The following is a 22,249-nucleotide window of genomic DNA, read 5'->3' on the forward strand; positions in this document are numbered from 1 at the left end:
AAGACATAAGCAGGGCTGTTTTTTTTTTGTGTGTATTTTTGTAAAAAAAAAAAAAAGAAAAAAAAGGAGGAAGACTTTTCATCGTCCAAACCATGGCATTACAGTGGCAAAATACCTCAATCTGCTTTACAGAGGCAAATCATTAATAATGCAGAATCACTTGTAATCCATCTCGACAACCATTTTTCAATCGAAATTACATAAAATGCATAAAAACACAGCCGAGTAGTTTCATACCATGGTTGCACTTCATCATGGATTTCTAAACGCTGGGCTTTTTAAAAAGATCTACACTTACCACAGAGCCAATGACAATGGGTTAAAAAATGATAAACAAAAAAGAAACACTACAGAAACATATCAAGGGCCCCCAAATAGGTCTGACATTTCCCAATATCACTACTAAAGAAAGCCGTCTCCAATGGCTGATGGATGTCGCTAAACCTTGAAATGCCTCATAACCAGGCAGGTGTGACAGTCTGAAGTGATGCATTGTGGGATCTCAGAGCTGAAGAGCACAGAACTGCTGATAAACAGCCAGGATGTGATGGTCGAGCTCAGCGGTGAACAGCAGGTTCTCTAGGGTGCCCATATACTGCTGGATGATCACATGATGCTGCGGGTGACAATGAAGATTGAAGACAATTAATAAGTGTGGTTATATGACCAACAAAGCACAATATAGATCAGCAAGCATATTGATCAGGACTACCATGAGGAAGATCTGCTGCAGCCTCTCGATGCAGTTCTTGTACCAGGTGGTGTTGATGTCTATGCCGCTCGTTTCACAGCGAACCAGGTGCTCTGTCAGTAACATAATGAAGCGCTGAAAGAGAGAGAGAGAGATAAAGTTGTTGTCATCTCTTAGCTCCAGGCACGGTCTCTTCCATTATAATAATGAAACAAGGCAAACTAAGAGAGAAAGACATGAAAAGAACGTAATGTTTATTCTCTCCTCACAAAAAGGAATAAGGTGTAAAAAGAGTTTATCCGTGCCATTACCACGGACATATCTTTTGCAGCTGTATTATATATATAAAAAAAAAAATTTTAAAGGTGAAATGCATGTGAATTGTCATGGGCGCACCTGGAAAATAACAAGGAAAAGGTTCTTCTGTTCACTCTGGGCCGACTCGACTTTCTCCTGCAGCCTCTCGATCTGTTCCTCCAACTGACCCTCCTCATCCTCACTGTTCTTCTCCATCTCCTCTTCATCACCGCTATCCCGCTGCTACAGAAAACAAACCCTCCTCAGATCAACGGAACACACTCGACTCCAGTGACTCTGTAACTAGTGAGCATTGATCAGATACAAAGCATAGCTTTTAAAAGAATCAACACGTACTCATATTCACTTCTTACAACAAAATGTTATAAAATATATAAATATTTTATAAATGATGGTGCAGAATGATTTTGTAAACATTTCCCTTAGAAGGTACATTTATTTTTCACTCTCCATCAAATTATTTCATTAAATTAGATTTCAGAGCAGTGGGTACTTTGACTTTAACTCGAGTTTATTTCTAATGAAAACAAAAACAAAATTCATTAGAAATATATTCTCTTTTTATATCCCATTCACAAATGAACCACTCTTGAGTCGCTTTTGTTCAAACACTTAAACAATGTGACAACTTTTTAAATTGTTTTGCTAATCAGAATTATTTGTTCAGTCTCCTGCACGCACTCAATCATATGAAACGGTTTCTCAGGAAATTTAAGAACAAGAGCATTAGATGACATAGAATGCCTTTTCTTAGACAAAGTTAATTAGTTCACACGCGCCTGCAGAAATATACATTCGAGAACAGACGGAAGATCCATCAATGTGAATTTGATCATTGTGTTCTGATGTTCAGAAGAATACATAAGTGTGAGCACATGCAAATAGTTTTTACTCTTCACTGTCAGTGGTTCCCGTTACACGACTTTGAATGTGAAACTCTAAAGGTTCACTTTAGTTCGACATTATATAATGATAACGTATATGGCTACGTTTATTAGATTAGATTTCTACGATTATTAGACAAGGCAAAGGACAGTCTGACTGGAAGTAGTTTTGGGATAGTAGTGTCAGGGACTCTAGGTAGCATGTATAAAATAAATCTCACTTAATGAATTCAACACTGTGACCGAAATGAGCAGAAGCCAAATTTCCAGTTTTTTGTCTTGTGTATTCTCGCTAACAGTTCTCAATTGATGGATGAGAAGGTATGTTGGCATTAGGCCAACCCCAATGGTATTAATAAAGCAATGTAGACAATTCGGATATTAACTGCCCTGCCAAAACAAATGATGCAACTTAAACCCTTAAAAAAGTCACAGTGAGTACAGTCAGTCCTAAAGATCAGAATTGCAAAGCCCACATGCACATATCTTGGCAGTGCAAAAGAAGTTTCTCTTCTACCTTTTTGTTCTGTTGCTTCTCCAGCTTTTCTTTTGCCTCATCCAGCTCTTTCTGAATCTTTTGCACATGTTTGTTCATCTTCCGGATGGTTGAATGAAGAATCTCCCACACATAAAACCTGCATACACCCAATGAATCAGTTACAGCTGCAGTCACCTCACCTGCACATGTACTGTGTGTACATGTGTGTAAGTGTGTCTGTGTGTGCTCTGAGGTATACCTGGTGAATTCGTGAGCCATTTCAGGAGAGAACACCCAATTGGCCACGGCCGCACAGTCCACGATCTGGGTCCGAATAAACTTGTCCACCAACACAGCGATCATCTGAAAGATTATGTTTACAATACGAGCTTCCACAGACACCATGAATGACATGCAATAAGACAAAAAAAATATTATATATATATATATATATATATATATATATATATATATATATATATATATATATAAAGTCCTACCACAGGGTGGTTCTTCCAGAATTCGTACAGAACCCGGAGGATGTGCAGTTTTCCCTCATCACAGTCTGTGAGGGCCTTAAGAACCTCATGAAACCTGAGGGAGAAAAGAAACGTGCTCATCGTTTTTTACTAGAAGAAAACACCTGAGCATTTTACAAGCTTTGATACATTCTTAATGATCTTTGCTTTTAGCAATTACAGGCGCCTTTTGTGAGCAGAAGGAGAGGGAACACAGAGGCAGCCGGTGACAGGCTTGTGTGGGGTTTGGCAGGAGTTACTCACTTGGCCAGGGCACTGAAGGAGTGACTGAAGGACTTTGCAGCCAAATGGAGCAGTGTCTGCAGGAACACTTCAATCTTTAGAGGGTTGAAGCCATCGCCCTCATCTGGACATAGGGCGAGAAGTGTGGTTAGATACAGAACACAACACATTTACATTTATTCACTTACATGACACTTATCCAAAGCAAGCATACAAAGGAGGAACAACCTATGTAAAATGCCAGCTCTACTCATAGCACACATTGCCAAGTTCGAAGTATAATGAAATTACTTTCTAATAAAGTTAGTATGTTTTTGAATGCTTTTAAAATAAATCTCTTATGCTCTCCAAGGCCACATTTATCAATGTTGATACTTTAGGATTCTTTGAATAGGAGGTGTAAAAAAAAACAAAAAAAAAACAGCATTTACTTATTTTAAATCTTTTGTAACATTGTAAAATGTCTTTACTGTCACTTTTGATCAGTTTAATGTTTCCTCCTTGCTAAATAAAAGTATATCCTGGTTTTTGTGTCATTGAATATTGAGTATCTGCCGATACCAAGTCCTGATCCGATACTTATATTTTCCTAATGTTTGGTGCACACTAGCTACATGCAAATGATTAAAAAACTATGTAGAGCTCCTCAGGGGCACAGACCCAATGGAACGATACAGTAACTATACTTATAGGTCTATTTTATATATGACATTGTAGACAGCCTGTTTGGTCAATTATTAATATGGGACTACTGAAATAAACATCATGGAGATATATATATATATATATATATATATATATATATATATATATATATATATATATATATATATATATATATATATATATATATATACAATAAGCAGAATAATTGCAAAAATATATATATAAAAAAACCATTAGAGATAAGCTTAGAAAGCATTAAGGTTGCGGTGTCAGAATGTCTGTCAGTCAAGTCCGAAGCAAGACACAAAGAGTTATGGTAACAACACCTTAGATTAAGAAAAAAAATTACGTTCGAGTGATTCGTTACAGAAGAACACGGACACTTGAACTTGCGTGTGACATGCTAGAACAGACCACATTTGATCTTGCACTTCACACACTGGCAATGTCCGAAACCACCCCCTATATCTTAGGAGGGCACGATTTGAGAGGACAGCTATTTGTAGTGGTTTTCGAAACTGTCTTGAACGTTATCGAGTGCACTCATTCAATCCCACAATCCACAAATTAACAAGTGTACAACCGTTGTATGCGCAACAGCTAGAGAATACCTATAATGCACTGTGATAGTAGTGCGCTTTTTAAAATATCTAGAAATTCTTAAGATTTTAAATTTAAACCGTTTCCATCAATAAAAGAGTTATAAATATTTTCATCTTACTACTAGAGCTGACAGTTTGTCAAGTTTCAAATAATTGTGACGTTATTATTAATTATTAAAGTGCAAGTACAAACTACACAGAAGCAACAGCCCTTCTGCCACACTCAATTTCCGAATTCACTCTTTCAATTCAACTATATTACTGAAGTAATGTAGGTAATGGGGCAATTTCAAACACAGCACAACACAATCTTTTAATGTTACTTGAAGGTGCACACTGCCATCTACTGCACAACACCTGTGTGACAGCTGACAAATAGGATTGGGCTCAGGATCGCCAATAAAGATCAGTACAAAAAATTCTAATCTGTATTAATCTGATTAAATCAGCCCAATACCAATCCTTGAGATCGGTTCAGGACATCCCCAATTAATTTATTTAAAAATAAATCATACTGCCCCTCCATCCGCGACAATAAGGCATTATGTAAATATTAACTATGTAACCTTTTAAAATATAAACTCATAGCCCTAAACTAATGATACAAGACAAGTGACTTATGCACTAAATCAAAAGACAGACCCACCATCATCATCATCCTGGTTGGGATTAGGGACGTCTTTTAGAACAATAAGAATCTCCTCATTAGACGCCCGGTTTTTGATGGCATTACTCACTGTAGTTGCCACAGGAAATCCTGGTAATGAACCTAAAACAGAAATTAAAAGACAAACATGTAACATTATACAGCAATATCACATTTATACTATAATATTACAAAATAAAATCATAGTAAAACTTGCTGGTTGTCATGATTTAGTTTCAGTGCAAACATGTATACATGCATTACATCGCGGATGTGTTTGTGCATCTGAACATACTGCTATTCTCCTCTACATATTTATAGAAGCACACAGGGTCAGCAGGGATCAGGGCAGAGAAGCTTGCAGGAACAATGTCCACTATCCGCTGATGGTACGACAACCTGCAGGTTTATAAAACAAGGCTCATTGTTAATAAACAGCACATCATGTCTTAACTGGGTCTGAGCAGCTATTATAAAAAGCTGCAATGCAACTGAATGAAAAGATGTGAAATTTACCTCATACACTTTTCCAAAACCTCTTTAACAAACTTGGGTTTGGGCTTTTCAAGGTCTTGGGTCAAGCAGTCAGCCCTGAAAACATCAGAGTTCAATACATAAATACAGTGTCACACAGAGACGATGAACACAGCTTGTCCAAATATAAGAGAATCAGATCAACATGATTCCCAGAAGTAAACGGCTCATCCTCACCAGTCATCCCAGCTCCATCGGAACTGGAAGTTACTCAGATGATGCGAGAACCAGTTAATGAGTCTGAAAAGCAGAACATTCGAGAAACATTAAAGAGACAATAGCTTTGAAGATTTTCAGCACTCTCTCAAGTCAATGTGAGGATGCTTTCACACTGGCAGTTTAGTTCATAAAGCGCAGTTTGCGTGAAAAAATTATATGTTAATGCTGCCATGTGGACTACTTGTAAGAGATGGTTTCAGTTCAGTTGCAATAAAACCGTGGAGCAATTTGTGTGAATGTGAATTGGGACTCGGGAGCACACTTTGCCTCTGCATGCAATTTAGCTGATGTTAACATTATTAGTTTAATAAAACACATGTAAGGGATTTAGCTTTGATAAAAGCTACAGTGTAATTGTGCAGAATGTCTGCAGAAAGCCACCTTAATGCAAAGCAGTAGATGGCTAGTAGTAGTATGGTCATTCACTCTGCTGCGAACAATAGCACCCTTTTTATTTTTTAAAACCAACATAATATTGACACGTGTTCTGTTTTCTTTCATGCACTATGCACATTTATGATGACGCAAGATGAATGTGAATGCACAAGGGTCTGACAGAATCAAGTGAATGTGAAACCAGACCAACACTGTGTGGGCCGACGGAAATAATCACACTCGGATCGCAGCAAAGGCCCCCAGTGTGAAAGCCCCCTGAATGTTACTAAAACTGATTTTTACTGTAATAAAAGTTAATGAGGATTACTTAAACTAGTTTTAGACTTTCAGCTGGGTAACATTACTTCTTGCTATTATTTCAACCAATGTAATCAACAATTTAGCCATCTATCCCCACCGGTCTATACAGGTTGTGTTCATTGTGTCCAGCCTCATGTACATCATTTCTGTGGCTTGAGCGAGCTGAATAACAGGAGGTTAAAGAAAACTACAAGAGCAGGAACAAGTATAAACATGGATCTTCCTGTCAGAGCTGTGGCACAATAGAGTGGTGCAGGTATGACATCACTTTGTAGGCCAAAACGCAGAATAGTTCGCATTTTAGCACTTCTGGTTCCATTGTCCCGAAAGTCAAAGGGTTTTTAGAATGGGATTATGTTTAAACTGAAATTAGGTCTGTGGTAAACACAAGCTCAAGACACTTTCATGTTTTATTCTACGGCATAAAACACATCACTATTAACCCACTCTTGATTTTTAAAAAATCTTTTATGGGTCTTGAAAAAGGCGGTTGCTAACAAGTGTCTAAATGGGTCTAATACAGAGGCTGACGGGGAGATTAAACGTCATCACACTGAAAAAGTAAACTCAGTCCGCTTTTACAGCCTCATTATGCTCATAATGTGCTCTTATAAACAAGTCTAACTCAAGTGTTCTGGGAAAATGTTGAGATAAAAACTGAAAGAGTTATGGAAGCTCAGTGACGTTGAATTCATGGTGTAGTTTGTTTATAGCCTATCTTTAGATTTTTTACTTCTGGCAACTGCATTTAAGTTTCAAAATTAAAAAAAGTTGTGTTTATCTGTGATAATTATCTTGATGGGAAAAATAAACTCTTGTTGTTCGCAGAGCTTGTTTTTTTGCGATAATCAACAATCCTACGGGAAAATTCTATTGGTTTTTAAAGAGGGAACCAGTGTGATGCTGACTGGCCTACAAAGCAACGTCAAACCTGCACCACTTTATATGTAGGAGGAATCAATGAATAACACAAATTCACATGACTCAGTCAATATGAAGGATACGACTTGTGGTAAAGAGCCCGGTTGCAGTTTGCAGAGCTCAATGAGTAAAGCAGTGTACATGACATCGATGTGAGGAGGAGTGGGTAGCTGGAATAACTCACCAAAGATCACCTAGAGAGAGATACAGATATAGCATCACACTAAAACAAATACAATTCCCCTATCCAAGTCAAATATTTTGCCAAATTTTCAAAAAGAAATGATAAGCATCACATTTGTATTTACCTCCACAATATGGTAGTTAAGGGGTATCTTGTTTTTTCCAGGGTAGCTGAGCAATTGGGCAGCACTATGAAAGAAATAAAAAAAGAAAGAGAAAAACAACAGTTGATGGTCAAGCATGTCGACTAGGTTTCAAAGAAATGAAATCAGCCCACTAGGCCATCAAACTCTAAGGGTATCCGCATATGCAGATGACTGACCAGGTCTTCCTCTCCCTCCAGTGAGACTTGATGATGCAGTGCAGGTTCTCCTCAATCACAAAGCGCTCGACTGAATGACTTCCTGGCATCACAGGCCCCTGACAACAGATAGACAGACTTTAACACACTTACACATACAACTAAAGACTACAGCATCAACAAGAACATAAAAAAACTTAAAACAATAAAACTAATCATACATTACCGTTCAAAAGTTTGGGGTCAGCAACATGCTTTTATTTCTTGAGCAATAAATCAGCATATTACAATGATTTCTAAATGATCATTTGACAGTCTGCATTGCCATTAATGGGATAAATTACATTTTAAAATGTAAAGGGTTTTAAATATTAACCTTTCAAATAATATTAAATAAAAATATGACTTTTTTACTGTATTTTTGATCAAATAAATGCAGCCTTGGAACATAATAGACCTCTTTTAAAAAAAAATCTCAATCAATTCCTCATTTTTGCTGATATACAGAAAGCCACATGTGGAAAAATAATACACCATAGCCAAACAATCCCCATTACTTTCTCTTTAATATTCTGTTTCACATGGACATGCAGCATATTATGGAAGTTAAATGATCACGGTTTCGTGTTTTGAAGGTATGAGGCCCCTGATTATGAAATTACCAGTACTGGATGTAAAAGCGTCACTGTACCTCTGGGGCATCAGTGTAGTCAAACATGCGAAAGACGACGTGAGGCATGGGGTAGACAGCGTCGTCAGAGTGGGCTGGTGGGGTGAAGGGGGGCAGGTTGTGTTGCAGGGCTTCACAGAGCACACTGTCGAATGCAATATAAGGCCTCAGGATGTGACGCTCCTGCCAGCGGTCCTTCTTCAGCTTTTGCACCTGGGCCCAGAGACAGTCCAAATACTACAGAGAGACATGAAGGAAATTTATTTGAGTGAAAAGATAAAGCATCGGTTCTCAATTGGTGGATTGCAAGTCTTTTCTGACAGGGTCACTGACAAGCAGGAAAATAATTTGGCACATTAAAGTAGTACCGGTAGTTCACTCCAGAATTAAAATGTGCTTATAATTTACTCACCCCCACATCATACATGATATTCATGTCTTTCTTCAGTCGATAAGAAATTAAGGTCTTTGAGGGAAAACATTCAAGGATTTTTCTCCATATAGTGGACTTCAATAGAGTACAAAGCTTTGAAGCTCCAAATTACAGTTTCATAGCAGCTTCACATGTTTCTACACGATCCCAGACAAGGAATAACATTTGACTTTTCCAACATGATGTCGTAATGCATGGCACATAACAGATTATATTTGTGGTTAAAGGAAGTGTATGTAAGATTGTGGCCAAAACTGGTACTGCAATCACTTTCAAATGACTGATGGGCGGTGTATCCCCCTCCCCTCTCCCCCTGAATCGAGGTTGTCAGATAGGCTGCAGGATCAGCAGGAACGTTTGTAGCTGCAACTGTGGTAACTAGAGCAGAGCTGGCAACCCAGATGTCGAAACACTACTGACTTCGTGATTGGTCGATAGGTGGAGGGTGACTCTACAGGCCAAAACACAACATGTCAACATCAGTACAATATATCAGTACATCAGACAATATCCTGGCCGGACTACTGTTGTCAGTTAGCCTAGAGATCTAGACGCACCCTAGCGGCAGCAAATCTAATCTGCTGCGAGTGTCGTCTAGCAACTCTCAATACATTTCTGAGCTGTAAACACCAAACTCTGGCCAGGCCAATTACATCGTGTATAGAGTCGGTGGGCAGGGCGTAGCATAATAACGGTAGAGTTGCGCTTGCGTGGTACTAGTAAACAAAGAAGCTGGTGAATGGCGGTCTTTCGAATCGGCTTTGGCTGCGACTCTGGAAGACTTGGAGTTAAGCTTTTCTCTGAGAAAAGAATGGCACTGAAGTCATTCTTAAGAAGTGAAGATGTGTTCGGAGTTTTGCCGACCGGATGCAGTGAAATTTTAATCTGTCAACTAGCTCCGCTTCACGTTGCTCTGGTTGGTTGTAGCGTTATCCAATTTCGTGCAGAGGGAGTTTGAAAGACAACCGTTTATCCGGCCCCTCAGATTGAGCCGTCAATGGTGAGTTTCCAGACCAAATATCTTGATGTGGGTCTGGCTTGTCAGGCTAGTTGTCAGTGATATAATTATTTGAAATTAACATGATTCCTTAATGTCTAGTGACATATCAGGGCCATTGTATTTATTTATTTAAGGATAGCCCCTTGAGATGATCCATCTCTTTTTCGAGGGGTCCTGAGGCACAAAGATAGCTGTAGAGCATCATATATCCCACATTATGCAACAACAAAAAAAACATACCCAATAAAAGATTAACAATTGTCCTGCTTGACACATCCCCAACCCTGTTCCCTCAGAATCCTCACCTTTTAATGGTAACATGATTTCTTTAACATTAAATAAACATTAAGTCACTGTCCGTTATAAGATTTCACACAATTCGTACTAGTTATTTGGTAAACATTAATGTAGCATATAAATACTTCTGATACATATACAAAATAGACATTCATCTGTAGTAGGAAAACCCAACATGGAGATAATGAAATTAATAACATTTATAATATGGCACATCAGTAGCAAATACAAGACGTATTTAAATAAAAGTATAATGAGGATTTTTACAGTTTCAGTGTGGTAATAGAACGAAGAGCAGCTGGCAAATTATTCCAATCTTACGGACCCTTAAAGCAAAATGCCTTCTGACCAGTTTCTCTTTTAACTGCAGGAACTCAAAAGAATGCATGATTAATTGAAATACAGTTCTTACATACAGTTCCTTTAAAAAGCCGTTTGAAGCTGCATTGAAACTGCAATTTGGACCTTCAAACCAATGTACTCCATTGAAGTCCACTATATGGAGAAAAATCCTGGAACGTTTTCCTCAAAAACCTTCATTCCATTTCAACTGAGGAAAGAATGACATCTTGAATTATGTGGGGGTGAGAAAATTATCAGCAAATTTTTATTTTGAAGTGAACCACTCCTTTTACTGTTAAAAGAGAGAGAAGATAATGCACTTCCCACATCTTGTTTGCTGATGTCAAAAATTGTGCATCTAATCAAACTCTACAGTGCCAATTCATCTGTCCCTCTGTAGAAGCAAGTCAAATTAGACAGAAGCCAACATGGACTGATTGCAGGATGTTCCCGTCCTCAAAATACATGAATAACCAAAATTACATTAAATACAGGTTACTGGTTTCTATTGTGTTGTGTCACTGCTTGCTGTCCAATGTCCTAAAGCAAAACCAGTTAAGAACAACTGTGACTGAAATTTTGTTAGTGCTTTTAGTTAGGGTGGCAGGCCTGGATGAAGCCAGTGGTCTGACTCACCTCTTCCTGTGGGTGGGGCTTTTCTGCAGTCCACACTTGCAGCATGGGAACATGAGTCTTCTGACGCCGCCTGTAGCAAAACCCAGATCATGACATTTCACAGCAGAATTCTTTTTTACGAGACAAACCGCATTTTAGCTGTCAAAACTCTTAATATTGACCAAATTATTTAAGCTACACTTTAGTATGGTATTAAAACTGGCACTTTACAAAGGGACAAAAAACATGCTTGTTTTTTTAAAGCTACACTGTGTGATATTTTCCCCCATCTAGCGGTGTAAAGGTATAGGACCATCCAGTGAATAATAGTTTCTATTCCTCTCAATTTTGATTTTGTTTTAGCTCCTACGGTGGCCGATTTAGTCCAAGATTTACATGGCAATCCCCCTCTTCACATTCGACACGATGCCATCGAGTGTTAAAACGCGAAAGGCGAAGCTTGAATTTGGGTATGTCCCTCTTTGGCTAATGTACTTTCAAGATGGAGGGGCAACATGGCGACCAGCATTCGAACCCCTCACCCATATGTATTTTCAATGGCATATTATAAACTTAAGAGAATACTTTATAACTTGAAAGAAGTAAATATACATTAATGAGCACATATATTTTTGAAAGAACTGTGTGTTTTTAGCTAAGAATAAACTAAACAAGTTACACAGTGTAGCTTTAAGCATATAAAACCTACTGTATCATTTGATATGCACATTTCTTTTAAATTATCAACATGATCAAAACCTGTCCGTAATCAGCTACATTAATTCTATCATCTGATAATTGATAGTTTCCTATTTGGCAAATAAAACGCCTTTAGGTAGAAAACATTCCCCTTCATGTTGCGGTTCATGTGTATTTTTTTTATTTATATATATATATATATATATATTTTTTTTTTTTTTCAACTTAACATCAAATCCTGATGGTTATAAAAATTATTTATCCATGAACATTACATCTCGTGCCATCTTTTACCTATACCATTACTACATGTCAAATGGGAAAAATGATACAGCTGAGAGAGGAACCTACTTTAAATAGCCCTCAATTTGGTTAAGCAAGCGATCCATTTCCACATCCTTCTTCTCGTACAGCTCCTTGCCTACCCAAGGCAGACTGGACAGCACAACGTACACATACCAGTCAGATCGCACCTGCAAAGACACTTCTGTAAGCCTTACAATTATTTATGAACATGATCTGCAAGGCATCTAGGGGTCACGTTTACCTGTGGTATGTCTTCCTCCTGTGTGACACTGACAAAGTTCTCAAACATAGCGACCATGGACGGAGCCGCGATGACGTGACAGTTCACCAGATCACTGAGAAAACGCACCTGCAGAGCACATGGGAAATCAAACCATTAAAATTATGAAAATGCTGTGATTATTTTTTATAAACGCTAAAAACCACATACCAAGTAAAGAGCCTCAGTGTATAGGTTTGATTTTAGTGTCTCCTTGAGTTGTCGGATCATGGCCTCCACAAACTCTCCTCCAAAGTTGTAATTGCGAGCATTGAGAAGACCAACCAGTGTTGTGTAAACCGTCAACTTCTCTGGCAAAAGCCTTGCACTGTGTAAAACAAACATCCGCTGCATAGTGAGATTAATCTTTCAAGCAAAAGGTAATACAGAATTTTTAGGGTAAGGGTTATGGCCGTTTCACACGCAAGCGAACATGAAACACGCGTAAGCAGCGCGCATTTTTGTTTTTGCCGTGCGTATTAAGCTGGAGCGTCGCGCAAGCAGCAGGAAAGCCAGGGTTTCGACACAGAGCTTATTTTTGCTGCGCTGCTGACTCTCAGTTAAAGTAAAGCCACAATTATGATGGACAAAATAAATAGGATTTCACACAAAAAGTGCTCAAAACGCACACAAGAAGCATGTGTAGTGTGTTTTAACAGGAACTAGAGTACATCAAAAGAAAATTAAGAATACAAAATATTTGTAGATGACTATGACCCGTTTAAACTTGTTTTAATTATTTTGTTTGGCTGAAAGTATGGTTCGGATTATGATTTTTCCCCACAAAGTTAGCTGTATTGTAAACATATCGAAGTATCGACATGATCAGGAGCTGTTTTCTTGGTTGTGTTTGTCATTTACCATTTACATGCAAATGTTGTAGCCTACATGTCAACAAACTTTCAAGACTATATCAAATTACCAGCTTCTAAAATCAAAAATAGGCTATTTGTCTTTATAAAGCAATACTTACTTATATGATATAAGTGAGCATTATATGAAGCATTGGAGCTGCTGCTGTGACGCTGTACAAACGCTTTCAGTTTGAATACTCTCATGCGTCCTCCGCTGTAGTGATGGTGTAGTCACGTTGACGTGAAGCTCACGCTTGCTGTGTGAAATGGCCGTTAGTTCACCCAAAAAAATGAAAGTTTTGTCATTCATTTCTCACCCTCATGTCGTTCCAAACTCATAATACTTTCGCTCACCTTCAGAACACAAATGAAGATCTTTTTGATGAAATTTGAGAGCTTTCCATACCTCCTTTGACAGCTATGCAACTGACACTTTGACGTTTCAAAAAGTTCATAAAGAGATTGCACAAAAAAAAAAAAATCCACATGGACCTGTTCAGTCAATTTTATTGATCGCTTTATATGATGAACGGATTTAACTTAGGATTTTGTTAAAATATAAACATTGATCAGTAGACATCAACCGAATCTCAAATGAAAGCGAGATGATGCGCGAGAACAAACCTCTTGCTTAAACGTGCTGCGTAACAGGAGAATGAACCTCATTTGCTCATTTAAAAACAAAGCTTCGAACGGTTATGAATCAGCGTATCGATTCATGTTTCGGATTGTGTGTCAAACCACTGAAATCACGTCTGGCGAGCCGAACAGCTGATTTAATAAACTGATTCATAACTGTTAGAAGCTTTGTTTTGAAATTGGCCCATCACTATAAAAGCGGTTTAGTTTTTTTTGCCAACAAAAAAATACTCGTCGCTTTATAAAATGATTGTAGAGCCACTGTAGTGAGATGGGCTTTTTAACAACGTCTTCAGTGCCTTTTATGAGTCTTGAGAGAGGAAATGACATTGGTGTCAATAAAGGCCTTTCTAAGCCATCGGATTTCAACAAAAATATCTTCATTTATGTTTCAAAGATGTCTTACGGGGGTCAAACGACATTAGGTTAAGTAATTAATGACAGAATTTTCATTTTTGGGGGAAACTAACCCTTTAAAGCACCACGGCAGAGCACTTAAGCCGACTAGCCAATTTTAAATTTTGGTTTTAACTATCCTTTAAAGAGTAGGTCACTTACACAGCACATAAGATGCGCAAGATTTTGCTTTTATAGTTGGGGAGATCAGCCTCCAGGACACCAGCAAGACCCTCCAAATTGCTCTCTAAGGAGGACGTACTCTGGAAGAAAACACAGAAAAAAATTATTAATCAGTTGTTTTTTTGTAAATTGTAATTAATCCAATTAAAACAGCACTTCTTGGGACATGATACCTTCTCTCCCACACGACATATCAGCGACTCCAGGCGATCTTCAATCTCAATGGGTTCAGATGTCCTCCTCCGTTTGTGAGGCTGAGCGCCGGCTGGAATGAAAAAGTTATGTAAGAATATAAATCCTATAAGTGAGGTTTTAGGCATTTATAAAAGTGACTTATATCAAAAAATGTTATATCATCCACCAACAAGGAAGTAGGTAGATTTTGCAATTGATAAGTTAGAAGAACTAACATTTTTTTTTATTCAGCAAAGCGAACACTATTAACAGCCATTGTAGATCATCCATAAAGAGCCACTTGTTTTCTGATTATTATTGTTTGGTTGATATTTTGTTCCATCACTGTAAAAGACTCCAGATCAGTCAAAGTTGGCATGAAACGGAAGTTGCGACAGTTTTTTCTGCCCTATTGAGACGTATTTGCTACTTTCTCTAACCAGATTTTTTTTATTTATAATAATGACAAGCATAGATACATGATTTATAATACTGCTATATTTCATAAAAAAGATTTGTAACTTTTATTTACTGACACTTGCAATTTCCATTTATTTACTAACTGACATGACAACTATTTTGAAGTTCAGGATTAGGAATGCTTTACTACAATGAGGTTGTGTGGTAAAACATAAACATTTAAAATGTAATAAAAGTAACATTAAGTACATTAGAATGGTAAGTATAAGGGGGGAAAAATCACAAAGGAATAATGGAGTTTCTAATAGAATTTGAAATTCCATTATCCTAATACAACCAATCCTACTAACTACGTTTTAAAGGAGATTTGCATTTTTCCTTATTTATTATAATGAAGCTCAAAGAGCTTTGTTTATTTGAAAGCTTCCTATCTGCTCAAAAAGTAACATTTAATTGGTTACTTTGTGCTTCTCTAAATGCAAATGTAGTTGATGCAAATAAACACTACATAATCCAAGCACTGTAACCTTCGGCTGCCATATGTGCTCATATAGACTTGTATTAGCATTCATAACAGTAAACAAAAACACAATATGAAAATTAGATCAACATATCTCTGTCAACGTGCATGCTAACACGCTAACACACTCACCATCACCCTCATCGCTGTGCCTTCGCCTGGACATTTTCACCTCAAAATTAATATTCAAATTATTGCCAAAATATGACAGAAACACAAAGAATACACTTTTTTCAAATTGTTATTTGTCCACTGATTTTCGCTGAGTAAAGCTCGGAGCTTTGAAAGATAACAGCCGTTAGCTAGCCACACACTAGAAAAATAAAAGCGGTTTGATTTAAGGAAAACACATCCGGCCTAGCAGCTGCGTCACCGGAAACACGTGTATTGTTGCGAGTCGTGTCCGACTCCTATGGTCCGACTCATTTTCGCAAATCGGTTCTTTCGAGCAGTTCGTTTCCAAACAATTTAAGAAAAACAATCTAGCGATTCCTTTACGCCATATCGTTTTCTCTTACACTGCCCTGAGTTGAAAAACGACACTATTGTTTTCTGTACAACTGCTTTAAAGCTTAATTTGTCTTATATTTTAATATAATATAATTACTATATTTGCAATTGTAAATAAGTAATGTTGCATGCTCTTGAAGAACAATAAAAAATACTTTAAAGTTGTTTTTAATAAGGAATATTAAATGCTGTAATGGCATGATTCTCAGTTCAGTTGTAGATCTAAGAATGAGCCATTCAATAACCTAAAAATAGCTCATTTGCATTCACAATGACCAATATTAAAATATTTTTACATATTTTTGAAATAAATGTGAATTAAATTAATAAAATTAATTAGTATATCAAGAGATATACATGAACAAATGTTTTTAGAAATTCATTGAAAAGATCCGACTCAAAGGAATGATTCATTCACGAATGGACACCGGTAGTTGCGATTCATAATCCTCACAGACGTGAATGCACGTTTAGTTTTCTTGTGTGTTCGTTTTTATTTACCTGTCTGTCGTATTTAATCAATCGGTCCAGGGCTAACGACATAAATTGAACGAAAATAAGTTAAAATGCTTTATGTGGGACATTTTAGCTTGACGTGTTTTTAAATATAGTATGACTGTGAGTGTTAATGATTGGTTTCCTCTTATAAAAAATCATTGGACGGCAATATCACAATAATAATGGCAAGTGTGCTTGTTGATTTGGATGTTGAGAGTCTTGCTACAGAAGTCCATAAAGACGACAAACCTGACTTTTCAGCAACAAGGAAACTGTACTCTTATGTCAAGAAAAGGGTGAGTATAGTGATCGTTTTAAGTCATACTTGTTGATGTTAGGATGATTATAGTGTTTAAAGGAATAGTTCACCCAACATTTTTTTTACAGAATTTTTGGGTGAACTATCCCTTTAATAGCGGTAATTTCCCCCATTGTTTTTAGACATTTGCAGCATTTGTGGCTTCCAAGAAAGTTCCTCCAGCCTGTGAAAACACCTCACCAGATCTGTGGCACTGTTGTGGACAGTCATTCAAAGTACCATCATCAGTCCACAAACATGTTGCCAACAGCCATGCCAGTGAGATTCACCTGCTGACCACTGAGACGCTGGATGTGATGCTTCAGCAGGCTCAAAGCGAGGACTCTATGGAAGAATCCATTAATGATGAATCAACAGATATATCATCCTGGATCCCTAATACATGCCACATCCCAGAGGATGGCCTTATCAAGTAGGTGCATTGCATGATCTGATATCTTCTGCACTGCTTATGTGAAGATTGATGGTTTCCATTGAGTTCATCTGTTTTATAGGGGTCCAGGTGAAGTTCTGCTGTATTACTGCTACTGTCATTTAAATGATCCTCAGGTCATTTGCCAGTGGCAGAAAGAGCTTTGTTCAAAACTTCAACTAACAGGCAAGGTAAATAACCACGAGTCACTAATAACATACAAACAAGACCTTTATTGCAATGTATGTTTCTAATTGAAGTGATTGCGATCGTTCTCAGGTACGTGTGGCCACTGAGGGGATCAATGGTACAGTTGGTGGCACCAAAACCGCCACTAATCTTTACGTCAAGGCAATGCTGTCACATCCAAACTTCAAAATAATGCAAGTACAGGATTTCAAGGTAAAGCAAGTGCCACTGTCAAGAATAACACTGATACGGTGCACAATAGAGACACAAATAGTTTTTTTTATTAGCATTTCTAGTAAAGGGAACTATTAATTACTTTAGCTTTTAAGTGGGTTGAGATTAGGTATGAAGTGTCAAAATAGCATCTAAAATCACCTATGCATATTGAATTTTCTGGCAGAAAAGTGAAGGAGGTGCAGAGTGTTTTTCTGATCTGAAGGTTGGCGTTTACAAAGAAATTGTCCCTATGGGTGTAGATCCGGATATCCTTTCCTACAGATTGGCTGGTAAGAGAAACACGTACAACTTGCTTGATACATAGAACAGTTGTTTATTAAATGCATCTTTCTTTTATGATCAAATCTGAAATTATGTTTTATTTATACTACCTTTCATAAGTTTGGAGATAGTGTGATGTTTGTTTTTATTTTACAGAAATGCATACATTTGATCCATAGTGACATTTATCTTACAAAAAATATATTACTGTTTTTACTGTATTTCTAATCAAATAAATGCAGCCTATGGTGAAAGCACCATAGACTGTAAAAAAATAAAAGCACATGGAAAAATCTTAGGCTACCGACCCCAAACTTTTAAACGGTAGAGTGAATTAATTTCTTGTATTTATGCAAATATTGTACGTCACAAAGGCATACACTTGGAACCAGAGGAATTTCACAAAGAAGTAAAGGCGTTTGTGGAGAATCAGTCGTCAAATAGTGATACAATACTGCTGGACTGCAGAAACTTCTATGAGAGCAAAATTGTAAGTAGTATAAAGTCAATAATGTCAACTTTATGTACGTTACAGTTAATAGTTCAGTCTGTTCTCAGGGTCAGTTCAATCAGTGCTTGGCCCCCAACATCCGGAAATTTAGCTACTTCCCAGACTATGTGGATAAGAATTTGGATCTGTTTCGGGACAAAAAGGTTCTGATGTACTGTACAGGGGGCATCCGCTGTGAACGCGGCTCGGCTTATCTCAGATCAAAAGTGAGTCTGAATGGAGTGAAAAAATGACTAAACATGCACATCCCTGTAATGGCATCCTCAGTCATTGATATAATTTTTTTCTTCAGAATGTATGCAAGGAGGTGTACCAGCTAAAGGGAGGCATTCACAAATACCTCGAGCAGTTCCCTGACGGCTTCTACCACGGCAAACTCTTTGTGTTTGATGAACGTTATGCCATTGCATTCAATAAGGACATAATCTCAGGTGTGTACTGGTAGTGCATGCTTTTTCAGAAGCGCTGTTTACTGAGTGACTAAGTTTACTTCTCTTTCCCTAGAATGCAGATATTGCAGTTGCCCGTGGGATCGATATCAGCTGTGCGCCACAGACTTCTGCTGCCAGCTGGTGCTGTCGTGCACCACCTGCAGAGAGAGCGGGCTGACGGCCTGTTGTCCTGTGTGCCAAGCCAAAGAGCAAAACCACAGTGACGTCTCCTCTGATGGGCTTCCTCGTCGAGAGGAGTGCGAATGCACAATGTCACGACCCAGAATCCCCAAAGATACACTATGACAAACTCGATGAGTTTAAAAATGATCTCAGATGGCCTGTAACTGTGTGATTTTTAAGAAATCTGATCATGCTTTTTTAATAACTCTTGTACCACCAATGGACACAATGCAAATCTTCAATAAAATATAAATTATTTGGATTCTTAATTTTATTTGACATTCACAAACATACATATATAAATGGGACAGGTTAACTTGTCCAACAACAATCACGTCATTCAACTCAGACTAAAAAATGAAAAAAAAAGATTTAATTGCATATTATTTCCTTGAACATGAGATCAAATAAATAAAAAGAAACACCACAAACAGTCACATGGTAGTCATTCTTTCAGTAAGAGAACAGCATGTAAAGCTTCAATCACAAGGAGTTTTCCTGATGGTGAGATGTTCTCTGTTTTGGCAATGTACAAGCTTCCGGCATCTGCAAACGGTTAAACAGAACATTCAACCTCAACTAACTCAAAGAAAACAAGTTGATTAAAAGATGGAATTCATTATTTTGGCAATAACAACATAATGAGATTTATAAGCATTTTTGTTGAGTCTGGACATTTTGACCGGTGTCCTGAATTTCATCCTACCCATCAGATTGTCCTACCAGGGATCAATATTGCGTTGTTTAAAGAAATGTATTTTAAAGGGTAGGTATGGATAATAATAAAACCTCAAACCATACGAATATGATTTTCGCTGTTGAATTGTGCTACCTACTGTTTTAATGTTATGTGGCAAAATCTGACATGGTAGGACAAATCAACAGGGAACATTACAAGTGGGTCTAACATTTTAGCGGAAAATAAAAATCTGTCTGGGTCAGAATGACTGGAACTCAAAGTGAGGGTCCAATGATTTACAAAATAGGATCAGGATGATCTGCTAACCTGCTTTGTAAAAGATTCATTAGACCCTATGCCCAATGGTAGTAGAGGTACCAGATGGTATCATTGCTCAGTACTGGTCCAAACAACGGATTCAGCTGTGATAGAATAGCAATCAGCCAGCTGAAATTAAACCAAAAGTACAAAGTGAACAATATGGTGGTCATAAATAAGGAAATGCTTCCAAGAGAGACTGAATTTAGGAACAAATGTGGCAGCAAAAAAAGCAGTCTGCACTGCCTCCTAGTGGCTGTTACAGAACAAACACTATCATATTTCTTCAAAATAATAAATAATTCACATCAAACATGGACAGTGCAGATAGTTTATTATCTTATTTAACACATTTTTTTTTTACATTTATTTGTAAGTTTGTTATATTAAACAGGATGAAACTGCACACTGGCCTGGGTGTGTTGCATTTCTTTTCTAATCAATACTGGAGTTGCCCAAAGGCTGCGTTTGACTTTCAAATGAAACAGAACAATCTCTCCATTTTACCACATTATACAGCAGCTATACATCTTCTCAAGTCTCTCTTGTATAACTGAGATCATTTAAAGGCAATGTAACGTTACTTACAAAAGGTAGCAACAGACTGCAGTTAGTACCAGCATCGTCACAGTGACTCTAAAGAACAAAAACAGAGATATTTAACACTTATTCAAATACTATGAAGAAATATAAATGTGTAAAATAGGTTACTCGTCACGGTCACGTGATCCAGTCATACATATCTTCGTGTTAAAACTATCATCGCAACATATTTGATTTTGATTTGTACTAAATACATTATTTGAATTGAATGTATTTCCAATTGCCATGCAAGTAAACCACAATGTATTTCTTTCTGACGGGCAATGGTTTCCGTAAAGTACAAACGAATAAAGAGCAACTGTTTACGAAAATTTTTTTAGTTTGACAGGTTTTTAACAATTCGGATACATCGCTAAACAGATAAAAGTTAATATAGATGATGTATTACAGAAAACTTTCGTTTAAGGTAACTTAATGCTAATGTTGCTCACCCTCGATTCGGTCCTTTAGGAATAAACCAGGGAATAACTCCACCAATAAGACCCCAAAACACAGTCATAACTGACACTGATATCGCAAACGATGTAGCAGCCATTATATTTATCTGTAGATCGAGGTTTATTGACTTATTTTTAAGCTTTAACAAACTTCGTAGACTCCACGGCGCTCGCGCACTCCGCTGCTGTGTGGACGGTGATGGTCATGTGACTCCTCGGGCCCAGAAGAGAAGACATATGACTGATGCCTCACCTCTTCCTCAACACTCAGATCACACTAAATATAATGACACTATAAATGTTCTAGTGATGTGCATTTTGTAGGCTATGTGCTCTACATATATTTAATATGCTCTAGTCACACGAAACTTTTAACCGGTTTGAATTATTTAGTTATCCGCTGACTTGCATTGTTAAAACCAACTAGAGCCGCTAGGTGAAACAGGGTGTTATAATTCTAATCTTAACCATAAAAAAGAAAAAGCATTTTGTTACTTGAACGTCCAGTCCGTTGCCAGTGCAACATTTATCATCATAGTTTTACTTCATGTACTAAAAATGAACTTAAAAACTAAATGGTTATTAATAAATGTAACCATTAATAATCAGTGGAAAAATTAAAACAAATGACTTAATTTTAATTGTTAAAATAAAGATTTCTAAGATGACTCAATGCCTGGAAATTAACATTTTAATATATACAAATTTTAACCAGCAATGGCAACCCCATTTATAGCATATTATACAGTTTTTGCTTGTCATGACAAAAATACAGTAACAACATCCATAAAGTTAACCAAGTGGCCAAATAGGAAGTGCAAGTAATTCCCTGTCTCTGGCCTATCTGTGAAGCATTTTAAGAATTTCCCTATTTTAGTTTAGAAACCAGTAATTGCTCAAAACTGTGATTTTCAGATGTATTTATTGAAAACACATATGGCACTAGGTTGAGCT

At 37.3% G+C, this 22,249-nt stretch overlaps 3 protein-coding genes across 3 annotated transcripts; 1 reads left to right on the top strand and 2 right to left on the bottom strand.

Annotated features, from left to right (window-relative positions):
* Positions 1–45: 45 nt before the first annotated feature.
* LOC137092215 (nuclear cap-binding protein subunit 1) lies at positions 46–16,070 on the bottom strand. Its single transcript, XM_067456476.1, has 23 exons — positions 15,840–16,070; positions 14,767–14,858; positions 14,573–14,673; positions 12,693–12,849; positions 12,504–12,611; positions 12,308–12,429; positions 11,279–11,348; positions 8,592–8,807; positions 7,922–8,019; positions 7,725–7,788; positions 7,500–7,610; positions 6,593–6,657; positions 5,758–5,820; positions 5,563–5,637; positions 5,342–5,445; positions 5,047–5,169; positions 3,154–3,256; positions 2,872–2,965; positions 2,631–2,734; positions 2,411–2,528; positions 1,088–1,231; positions 713–826; positions 46–616 (listed from the first exon to the last, which is right to left on the bottom strand). The coding sequence occupies exons 1-23, from the start codon at positions 15,871–15,873 to the stop codon at positions 503–505; spliced, it is 2,394 nt and encodes a 797-aa protein (XP_067312577.1). The 5' UTR covers positions 15,874–16,070; the 3' UTR covers positions 46–502.
* Positions 16,071–16,635: 565 nt separating this feature from the next.
* LOC137092717 (thiosulfate sulfurtransferase/rhodanese-like domain-containing protein 2) lies at positions 16,636–19,516 on the top strand. Its single transcript, XM_067457119.1, has 9 exons — positions 16,636–17,011; positions 17,157–17,446; positions 17,529–17,637; positions 17,726–17,848; positions 18,036–18,141; positions 18,508–18,623; positions 18,692–18,850; positions 18,937–19,075; positions 19,149–19,516. The coding sequence occupies exons 1-9, from the start codon at positions 16,898–16,900 to the stop codon at positions 19,379–19,381; spliced, it is 1,389 nt and encodes a 462-aa protein (XP_067313220.1). The 5' UTR covers positions 16,636–16,897; the 3' UTR covers positions 19,382–19,516.
* On the bottom strand, positions 19,508–21,528 carry atp6v0e1 (ATPase H+ transporting V0 subunit e1). The gene is made up of 4 exons (XM_067457121.1): positions 21,290–21,528; positions 20,844–20,891; positions 20,265–20,384; positions 19,508–19,804 (listed from the first exon to the last, which is right to left on the bottom strand). The coding sequence occupies exons 1-3, from the start codon at positions 21,391–21,393 to the stop codon at positions 20,291–20,293; spliced, it is 246 nt and encodes an 81-aa protein (XP_067313222.1). The 5' UTR covers positions 21,394–21,528; the 3' UTR covers positions 19,508–19,804; positions 20,265–20,290.
* Between the last annotated feature and the right edge of the window lie 721 nt (positions 21,529–22,249).

The sequence above is a fragment of the Pseudorasbora parva genome, chromosome 11, assembly GCF_024679245.1.
Source record: "Pseudorasbora parva isolate DD20220531a chromosome 11, ASM2467924v1, whole genome shotgun sequence".
In the NCBI taxonomy this organism is placed as follows: domain Eukaryota; kingdom Metazoa; phylum Chordata; class Actinopteri; order Cypriniformes; family Gobionidae; genus Pseudorasbora; species Pseudorasbora parva.